The following is an 11,271-nucleotide window of genomic DNA, read 5'->3' on the forward strand; positions in this document are numbered from 1 at the left end:
TCCAAGACACTGTCTGAGAGTGAAGACCTGAGGTAAGGCATGGTGTGTAGGTTTACGCCCAGCTTTAGCCGTAACTTCCCATCAACACTCTGGCTGGGATAAGGCACGGCATCACCCTGTCAGCCAGAGAGTAGGGTCCAATTTCTGGCTTTGCCACTGAGGCCTGGGTGACCTTGAGCAGTTTACCTCCCCTTCGGAGCCTCTGCTTAGAAGGACCTCCCTCACAGCTCCAGCACTCTCCAGCTCTGAGATTCTAGGATAAGGGAGCCTCAGGGGTACCAGGCAAGATTGTGAAAGGATAACCAGTGGCCTCTACAGGAAGTCTCACAGATGAACACAGGAGATTGGCTCGCTGGGGAGCGGAAAGAGTAATTAAGCAAGAGATGAGACTGTTAACAGTTCCAGAGCTGGTGAGCTCCTGGGGGCAGGGGTTGCCTCATCACCAGGTCCAGGAGGCACAGGCTGCACGCAGGACTGGAGACTTGGAGAGGTGAGAGCCACCCTGGAGTTGCAATGCTTTTTTTCTTTGGAGGGTTGAGGACGGGAGAGGGAGTAGTGGTCCCCATCCAACTCCTATGACATGGTTGCAAAGGGCTGAGCCCTCTTCTCTTGTGAATTTGGGGCTCTGTACATGGGGGTCATGGAGGTTACTTACCTTAAATGGTCGTGTGACCTGGGGCAAGTCACCTGGCTTCTCAGAGCCTCAGCTTCTCTATCAAGTTAGAGAGGGGAAGAGAAAAGTCGAGTCGACTAGAACAAGGTGCTCTCTCAGACCCACCAACTTGGGCAATTTGGGTTCTGTGACTGTCGCTATTATTTATAGTTATTGAAGTAAGTAGGGTGAAGAGCAGACCTAGCTCTCACCCATTTGGTGAGAAAATGATGGAATTGAGGTGGCCGTAAGGCACCTGCAGATCCTGCATTGCAATTCTGCTGCTGTCCCCACCCCATCCTTCTTATACAGCTCTCCACGTCCTGACCGGAAAGCCTGTGGTGGCTGATCCCCTAACAGAATCCCGCAGCAGGGAGCTGTTTCCTATAGATGCCTGGGAGTGGGATTCATTTGCTCTCACGTTTGGCTTCAAACTTTGTACGATTTCATGGGCAAGGAACATGAGGAGAGTAAGGGGAATGTGGCAGAGGAGGGGGTGCTGACCGAGGGGTGCCCCTGCTGGCTGGCTGTGAGGAGTGGTATTCTGAGTGACTGAGTACATGCCAACGTCCGTGAGGGCTGTCGTGTCCGACTGTGAGAGAGCTGACCATGAGGCAGTGGTGGTGATGGCTGGCTGAGTGAAGCTGGCTGAGAGGGAGTGTGTGTGCGTACGCATGTACACCTGTGTGAGGACTGTCTGAAGGGTGTCCCACTGTCTCTGAATGGCCACGCCTGGCCATGAAGGGGGCACAGACATTTTTTAGGGTGTGCTGCAAGGCTGTGAGGGGGGAGTACACTGTCTCTGACTGATGGTGACAGGGAATTTGAGGTAGCTGCGGGGTACCTGCTGCCTTTCTGCCCCAGGCTTCCTGACAGGCAAAAAGGGAGCGGCTGAGTGACCCTCCGGGATGGGCTGGCTCAGAGGGCTGACGTGAGGCTTGTGGCAGGGTTGGGGCTGGGTGCTTCCTTTTTATAAAATGCCAGGGGACTGCTGAAAATGGACTGTGGGAGTGCCACTTGACTAGGAGCTCCCCGGAAGGGAGATTATATTAAGAACATCCTATGTCTTGAGATGTGGTCACAGGGAATTTATTTCAGGATTCTAATTTCCTTGACTTGTGGGAGCCTGACAGACTCAGTGTTGTGGTATCCACATCGCAGTAGACTCTTCCCCCAGTACTTTGTTTCTAGAAACTTCTGCAGTGAGAATCATATCTCGTTGCTTCACATGTGTTATCTCCATCAACGGAAGTGCATATGACACTTGAAATTCCAAGTCTCTCAACCCTGAGCAAAGCCTGCCCACTCTGCCCTGCTTCATAAAGCCCTTGTCCCACCCACGGCTGCTCCATTGGTGATCCACAGAGGGGCCTCCTGCCCATCAAGAAGGTTCCTCTCCAGGAAGTGGTCTTGGGGGAAGTCCACCCTGTGACAAACCAGGGGAATGGAGCTGATGCTAGCTCTGTTACCATCCTCATGGCTTGGGCAGGTCTCTGGGTCTCAGAGCCTCCCTCCCTCAGTTTCCTCATCTGTCAAGTGGGGATAAATCATATCTGTACAGTACCCGGCTTTTAGGAGGCTTGAATGGAATTTCACCCTCATTCATGTCATCACCACCACTGTCATTGCCACCTAATCTAGCCGTCACTGTATGTTGGGCATAGCTGTGAGTGATTTACATGGATTACAGATTCAACAAATATTTGTTGAGTGCCGACTGTATGTGAGGCACTGACCTAGGCATTTGGGATAGAACAGTGAACAAAAGAGTGAACTCCCGACTCACATGAGGCTTATATTTTAGTAAGAGGCGATGGGAAATCTACAAAATAATTGAATAAAAGACTATTCTGGGAAGATGACAAGTGCTAAAAGGAAGTAAAGTCAGAATGGGAGGTGGCGTTTCAACTTGAATTATCTCATCTAATCCTCAAGGCAACCATGTGTGGTAAATATTAGTCTCATGTTCCAGTGAGGACACTGAGATAGAGGGATGTTAAATGACTTCCCAAGGTCACACGACTAGTGAGGGGCAGGACTGGGAGAGGTGGAGTCTGTCTGACTCCAGAGCACTGTGACTGGAAGTCACCTCCTCTCTTGGGTCTCCTTTTCCACATCTCCGGGTCAAGAGGGTGGGACAGGAGGAAGGGGCACCTTTTCCTAATTCATCCACCGGAACCACGTGCATCGGACACGCCTGCTTACCACTCTGCAGGCATGCAGTTGGTGCTCAGTAAATGCTTGTCCCTTAAATGCATGCTAGATCTGGGGAAGGGGTGGAACAGAAGGAAGTCTTCTCAGAAGACATGTGCTGGTAACTGTCCTTTGGGAGGAAAAAACCCTGATTTGTAGCATTTGCCAGTTCGCATGGAGTAAATACTCCCACAGTGGCTGATTGCAAGCCACTGAGTTAGAAAGAGATGTGCACAATTGGCTCCAAGTGTGCCTAAGATCTGGCTCCAGCACACCACTGTGATCTGAAAACTGCATCTGAAGCAGACTTTGAAGGCCCCAAGTGTGAGAGACAAAGAGACAGAGCAATGGAAAGAAATAAATAGAGAAGAGAGACTCTACTTCACTTAAATGTCTGGGGGCCTCCCCAGGGTGAGGAGTTGCTTCATTCAAGTCCTGTGCAATTCCTGTGTGAAGGAATTTGCCCAAGGGAGGCTGGACCAGTGTCTCCAGTCCCCTGAAGTAAGCACATCATCCCTGAAGCAGAGCTCCCTAACCCTTCCACTCAGCCTGTCTGTGACCTTTGAACCCCTCCAAGGAAGCCCAGAGAGGGTGCCCTTGCTGTTCACTGCTTCTAAACCCTACTCACCTCTTTCGCCTCCTTTAGAGCTCCAGTCCCATGGCCCATAGGAAGCTGCCGAGCCCCTCCCATCTCATACAGGTTTGTGTACCCCAGGTTTATTCCTCCTAGGACAGGCCCCAACTCTACCCCTTCCAAACTCCAGACTCCCTTTCTCTTGCCCTGGAGCCTCCCCTGGACAAGTCCTTATTCATCAAAATCTTTATTAATTGACTGACTGGACTAAGACATTCAACAACAGATTAAAGGACTGTAATTCATGAATTGGATGACCATGACTGGAGCACCTACTATGTGCTAAGGAGCTGGGAGCAATGTGGACCAAGGTGCACAGTGATATCCATAGGGGGAGCCCAGGGCATCATGGGGCCACAGACAAGGGGGTACAGAACCCTACTTGAAATGTGGGGTGTGGCAGCAGGGAAGGCTTCTTGGAGGAGATGGCCCCTAAGCTGAGGAAGGAAGAGATACCAACTAGGGGAGGGGATAAGAGAGTCTGGAGATTGTGGCAAAGCGAGGAAGGGTGGGAGGGAATGTGGCATTCTGGGAATGGCAAGTGGCTCAGAAGGGTTGACATGGACCTTGAGGGTGTGGGGGTGAGGGAATGAAGGAGGGGCACATCATGCAAGGCCATACAAGCCACGAGGGGGAGCTACTGATTCCTTGGTGTGTGTGCCAAAGGAGTAGAGAAATGGTGTTGAGGAGGAAAAAAGGCGAAACAGGGAGGGAGGGGTCCACTGTGGAGGAATCCCCTCCCAGAGGGTGGGATGTGAGGAAACGAGCTCAGAGAAACAGGAGGGAGGGCTCAGCAAGCTGCTTCTGGCCCTTCAGACAGTGCGATTCTGGACGACCCTGTGTAACTACCCTGGAGTCAAAAAATAGAACTCATCCTGCGTGGAGGCTGTTTTACAAAACGGCCAGAGAAGACTTTGGACAGTTGAGCAGAGATCTGAAGAAGATGAGGGCGTGTGGATAGCTCGGGGAAGAGCATCCCAGGCAGAGGGACCAGAAAGGGCAAAGGTCCTGAGTAGGACCTGCTGGAGGCCATGGGAGTGGGGTGGGGGGGAGGGGGAGTTCAGAGAGGCCAGTGGGGGTCCAATCAGAAAAATCCATGGAGGGTTTTCTCTAGGGGTAATGAGGAGCCACGGGAAGGTTTTCAGCAGCAGTCTAGTGCTCCTCACCATGCTTCCTCCCCAGGCCAAAGCAGCATGGAGGCTGGGCAGAAAGTGACCCGCAAAGGCCGGAAGCTGGGCTCCAGCCGCCGGCGGCAGACACGAGAGCCTGCTGACGGCCACGATGCTCCTGCAGCTCCAGAGCTGGAGTCCTGGTCCTCCCAGGCCACTGAAGAGCTGCAGGGCTTCTTCCAGGACTCCGGTGCCAAGGAGAGGGGCTTTGTCACTCGTGAAGACCTGGCGGTGAGTCCCACCCTGAACCCCTCTTCTGCAGCCTCCTAAGACTTCCCATCCCAGGAAGGCGGGGCTTGCCTGCTCTTCCCCCTTCTTTCACCTAAATGTTGATTTCAGAAAGGGTGAGGAACTTGTTTATACTAATGTGTAAATGACTGATACAACTTTATGTGGCTGTCTCTTCTAGAGACGTTTACATTTTAACAAAGGAAAGGGTTTTAAACGGAAGAAGTAACTCACAAATGATATAATTTTAAGCCCATTGAGCAGGAAAATCTTGGGGAGCAGTTAGAGTCCTGGAAATCAAACCATGTCAATGCCTATAAACTTCAGTGAAACATAAAATCAGCCATGGTTGTACATCCTGATAAGGAGTCTTAGGCTGTGGCCTAGACCAGACTCACTGATTTTTCTTTGTTTTTTTTTCATTCCCTGCAAAGGGGCCTGTGTGGGTTGTTAGCATCTCACCAGGCCTGCTGTCTCCTCCTGATACTGCTCCAAGCTCCAGACTTTGTGCTTCCCCCATCAAAACTGACCTTTTCTGTATTCCAGCCTCAGAGCCACAATAAAGTATGAATGGCTAATGTTAAAATATTATTTTCTAGGGGTGACCCGTTAGCTCAGTTGGTTAGAGCGTGGTGCTGATAAGACCAATGTTGCCGGTTCAATCCCTGCATGGGCCACTGTGTGCTGCGCCCTCCTTAAGAGTCAACTATGCCATTGTAGCATGAAAGCGATGTGTAACCAATGACCATGGCTGTTCCAAAAAAAAAATTAAAAGAAAAAAAACCCATATATATATATATATATATATATATATATATATATATATCAGCAGTTCTCAACCCGTGGGTCGCGACCCCTTTGGGGGTCGAACGACCCTTTCACAGGGGTCACCTAATACCATCGGAAAACAAAAAGATATTTACATTACAATTCATAAAAGCAGCAAAATTACAGTTATAGAGTAGCAACGAAAATAATTTTATGGTTGGGGGTCACCACAACATGAGGAACTGTATTAAGGGGTCGTGGCATTAGGAAGGTTGAGAACCGCTGATATATATATATATATATATAATTTTCTAATGGGTAAAAAAAGAGAGACTTTCAAGTAAATATAAAATCAAAACTTATCAAAGGTCTTACCTAATTAATTATTGTTATTAATTAATGAGGGAACCAGTAAGATGTATGATGGGTTCAAAGGGCATTTGAGAAGCTAGGATATTTATAGACAATTTGACAGAAGTGTGTTAGGATAAGATTGCTGAGTTCAATTTTAAAAATGGCTAATGTCCAACAGGCCATAAATCTTTGGGGTTATCTGTTCTGCTAGACAAAATTATTTTCATCTCTCCTGGACAAAAATCTACATGTTAACAAGTAACTTCAGTAAGTCTGGCACTTTTAATTAAAGGTCAACAGTGAGATGAACTAAATGCATTCCTCTAGTCTATACAATGCTTGAAAGGATGTGATATCTACCTTTTTTGCCTTATTTCCAAGTTTCAGATAATATTTCTGTGATCATAAATAATCTCCAAAGTTTCTTCTTGATATGAAAAAGGCTGGTCTTATCAGGTTTGGCTTGATTATTTCCACAGGCACAGCAAGGGTAGAAATGAAACCTGAGCCTCCTTGAGTTTGCTCTGCAAATCTAGGCTTTCGATACATTGAGCCGTTTTAGCTTTTGTCCAGGAGTTTTCATATGGAATCCTAGGTTGCACTTTTAAAATCTCTGTTATTTACTCTTCTATCTAGAGGGACTATCTGTCTCAGTTTGCTTGGGACGGGAGGGGTACCTGGGATGTGGCACTTTCAGGGCTAAAACTGGACAAGTCTTGGGCCGATGGGGATGAGTTGGCCTCCCAACTTCTATCCTAAAGCAAGGAAACCTACCCAAGACTTTCTCTCCACCAGTTTTCACCTGTAACCCCAATCAATGTGAGGGACCTCCTCTCTTCTTGAGGTTCCCAGTTTTTCTAGGATCCCTCTCCTGCCTAGAAATGGCTTTCCTTATTACCTGGTCCCTAGGAGGACTTTGCAGGCATTGGCTCCCTGGGTGTCCCTTAGAGTGGACTTGTTACACCTGATTAAATGAGAACCATTTTCCAGTATGACACTACAGCTACACAGTTGATTTATGTGACTAAATCCCAGCATGAAAAAGGACAGATTCTTACTGAACCTGTGTAAATAACTATATTGCCATGGAAAGTAAGGAGATTTGGTAAAAGTTTTGGGTTTTGAATCAGGAGGGGGTCAGTAAGATACAGATACCATTTAATATGTTTAATTCGGTTTATAAACGCAGTAATCTACTAAACTGAAGATTAAAGAGAGCTCAAGAAGACAGAGAAAGAACTTTCTTATAGATCTATAAAAATAGACCAATAAAAATAATACCAACTGTGTTTCCAACAAATAACCACAGCTAGATTCCTTGAACCATTCATTCAGTTCCCTGGAATTCTTTTTTTTTTTTTAACTTTATTGGGGAACAGTGTGTTTTTTCTAGGACCCATCAGCTCAAAGTCAAGTTGTTGTCCTTCAATCTTAGTTGTGGAGGGTGCAGCTCAGCTCCAAGTCCAGTCGCCATTTTCAATCTAGTTGCGGAGCAGTGGTGGTGGGGTGGGGGGTGCAGCTCACCATCCCATGTGGGAATCGAACCGGCAACCCTGCTGCTCAGAGCAGGCGCTCTAACCAACTGAACCACCTGGCCACTTCTTCCTGGAATTTTTGTTCTTCTGGATCTTGGGTGAGCTGGCTGCTTCTGCACTCAAAAGAGCCCTAGAAATCGTCAGCCCATTAGCTTAGTCTAAAGGTTGGGTAATGTCAGCTGGGCATCCTCCCAAATGAAACATCAGTAGTTCAGAGAACCTGGTGTGGTGTTTTTCAACAAGGCTTTGAGTCTGTCCTTTGTGGAAGACACAAACTATGGCCTGCAGTTTCTAACTGAGCCTGCAGGTAAGGGTAGGAAAGCAGAAACATTTTTGGTAATGACCCTGAAAGGCTGTGGTTATTTATTACAGTAGCCAATAATATCAGAGTGGAAGAGAGGAAAGTTCTTTCTTGGGATACAGTACATAACTATTTCATAAGGGTTTCACCAATATTTCCCCTGAAGATAAGAACATATTATGAATAGCAAATGCATTGAGAAACCTCCAGAGCCTTCCCATAAAGCATGCAACTTCTGAAATAGTTATATTCATAGCATTTTACTTATGTAACCTTAGCCAAGAAAAGGCTGAACATCTCTTTTGATTTGACAGTTCTTCCCATGATACCCTTCTTTTTTGCACCCAGGCCATATTTAATATCAGATTTTGTTACAGGTTAAAGCCTCCATTTTTATTTTCTTCTACATGCAACAAATATTACAACGTTTTTCATTGATAATGATCAGCTCATTATATTTTAGGAGCAGATGTTAAACACAACTGTATTACTAAGTCTCAGTGAGCTTTTTAAATACCTTATAAGTTGTCCAAAAGAAAATTAGAAATATTTCAGCACCAAGGATTTGAAGAATTTCTTTATAATTTTTGAAAATGATTTTTTTCATGTTGTTTTTACATTGAGGTATAATTGACATAGCATTATATTAGTTTCAGGTGTACACCATAAGGAGTTGACATTTGCATATGTTGCAAAATGATCACTACAATAAGTCCAGTTACCATTCACCCATACAGTTACAACATTTTCTTTCTTGTGATGAGAATTTTCAAGATCCACTCCTCTAGCTACTTTTAAATCAGCAATACAGTATTATTAACCTTAATCACAATGCTGTACATTATATCTCCATGACATTCGTATCATAACTGGAGACTTGTACCTTTTAACCTCCTTCACCCATTTAGCTCACTGCCACCCTCCACCTCAAGAAACCACCAATCTATTCTCTATATCCATGAGTGTGCGGTTTCTTTAAATTGCTGCTGTTGTTTTTAGATTCCACATGTAAGTGCGATCACATGGTATTCACCTTTTTTCTGTCTGACTTCTTTCACCTAGCATAATGCCCTCAAGTTTCACCCATGTTGTTGTAAATGGCAAGATTCCATTCTTTTTTATGGCTGAGTAATATCCCATTGTATATAGGTACCACATCTTCTTTATTCATTCATCCATCGATAGACATCTAGGTTACTTCCATATCTTGGCTATTGTAAATAACGCTGCAGTGAACATTGGGTGGCATGTGTATCTTTTCGAATTAGTGTTTCCATTTTCTTCAGATAAATACCCAGAAGTGGAATTGCTGGATCATATGACAATTCTATTTTTAATTCTTTGAGAAGTCTCCATACTATTTTCCATAGTGGCTGCACCAATTTACAATCCCACCAATGGTGCATGAGGGTTCCCTTTTCTCCACACCCTTGCCAATGCTTGTTATTTCTTGCCCATGATGGTTTTATAATAGTGGTATCTAATAAATATATAGAAAGATATCCTGAAATTTTTTTCTAAATTTAGGATCTGATATTGGGAAGCAAAATTAAAAGAGCTATCAGAGAAATTTGGCCATTAAGACAGGATCATGGGAGCCTGAGAAATATAATAGTACTTGGTTATCTATTTAACCAAAATGACAATAAAATAAAATATTTTGAAATAAACATATAAGAAGTTAACACTTTTGCAAAGATATTTAGCTATTTTATAAGAGAATTACCGTAGATTTTTATTTTTAAAAAATTAGAACATGATAAAGCCAAAACATAGCAGAGAAAATCATTCTGTTGAGATATGGAATCAGTTACCTGGGCAACTTACACAGAAGAGAAATAGTAACCTCTTTTTAAGCCTTGCTAAGAGCTCTAAAACCAATTTATCATTTTAATCGAGATAGAGCCCAATTCTAGTTTTCATTAACTATAACACATGGCAGTAAAAGTTTCACAAATTTTGTTTTTAATTTATTTTTAAACCCGTCAAAACTGAGGCAAATTTGGCAAAATGTTAACATATTTCATAGCTCATTTTCAGACTTAGGTAATCTAAATCAAGGCAAGCAAGATTTCCTTTCAGCAAACCCTCTACCATTTTCTATATCCATTCGGATTTTGCCTTTTTGCATTTTTTTGTGTTCTGGAACAACTGGACACTTTAAGACAAAACCCCTTACCTATCCCTTGGAAAGCAAAAACACATCCCACTTTCATTGTAGACACAGTGTATTTCTCTGTCACTATTATTCCCAGTGTATCTCAAACACCTGTAGTGATTCTAACTGTTAAACAAAGTAATTAACCTCTATTTCACAGAATGAACTCGGGAGTAAATAATTGAGAACTATCTGTCTTATATAAGCATTTTAGTAGACTAACAAAGCTCACAAGGTCAGATGACATGACTTTCTACAGTCACACATATATATATCCCTTGCATACCTTTTTTTAATTGTGATAAAATATACCTAACATGAAATTTACCTTTGTAACCATCTTTATGTGTAGAGTTCAGTGATATTAAGTAATTCACATTGTGCAACCATCACCACCGTCCATCTTCAGAATTTCTTCATCTTCCCCAACTGAAACTCTGTACCGATTAAACACTAACTTTCATTCTCCTCTTTCCCTAGCCCCTGGAAACCCTGATTTTACTTTTTGTCTCTATGATTTGACTACCCTAGGTCCCTCATATAAGTGGAATCATATAGTATTTGTCTTTTTGCAATTGACTTACTTCACTTAGCATAATGTTCTCAAGGTTCATCCATATTGTAGCATATTGCAGAATTTCCTTCCTTTTTAAGGCTGAGTAATATTCCATTGCATACCACATTTCATGTATCCATTCATCCCTTGAGGACATTTGACTTGCTTCCATCTTTTAGCTGTTGTGAATATTGTTGCTATGAATATGTGAATATTGTTGCTACGAATATGGGTATACAAATATCTATTTGAGTCCCTGCTTTCCCTTGCATAACTATTTAAAGTGCCAAAAATGATTTCACTCATTAACATGATCCAAAGATATAGCTGCTCTCCAGCACGTAAAAGTAAGAAGACATAAACTTAAAATTATGCTTAGCAATCAAGGTTCCTATATTAAAATTTTCTAAATTTAATATTAATTCAGGTTTTTCAAATTATTAAGGATCTTGGACACTGTTTAAGGTGACACACTACAAAATATAAGTACTGTTGACATAAAGTTTGTTAGAATAATGAATTGATTTAGTTGAACACAAATTTACATTTTTATAATCTTATAAAAGATAATCAGATGTCAGCTTATTTGATCAGTAAGACAAAGTAAGAAGTGTAGGAAATTCAGATTAACTAGCTTCTTCACAAAAAACAAATCCAGATCTTCTGAAAAATAAAACGTATACTTGTATCATACTTAATATAAAGTAGAGAAAGCACAGATAA

The 11,271-nt window shown here is 43.4% G+C and overlaps 1 protein-coding gene across 3 annotated transcripts in view; it reads left to right on the top strand.

Moving 5' to 3' along the window:
• Positions 1-417: 417 nt before the first annotated feature.
• The window catches only part of RAB44 (RAB44, member RAS oncogene family), a 37,831-nt gene continuing 26,977 nt past the window's right edge, over positions 418-11,271 (top strand). For all 3 annotated transcript variants that reach the window (XM_019667439.1, XM_019667440.1, XM_019667441.1), the window contains exons 1-2: positions 418-490; positions 4,662-4,879. In XM_019667439.1, coding sequence (XP_019522984.1) covers positions 4,673-4,879 — 207 coding nt within the window. In that variant the 5' untranslated portion in view covers positions 418-490; positions 4,662-4,672. The remainder of the gene's footprint in view (positions 491-4,661; positions 4,880-11,271) is intronic.

Source organism: Hipposideros armiger, unplaced genomic scaffold, assembly GCF_001890085.2.
Source record: "Hipposideros armiger isolate ML-2016 unplaced genomic scaffold, ASM189008v1 scaffold_497, whole genome shotgun sequence".
Classification (NCBI taxonomy): Eukaryota; Metazoa; Chordata; class Mammalia; order Chiroptera; family Hipposideridae; genus Hipposideros; species Hipposideros armiger.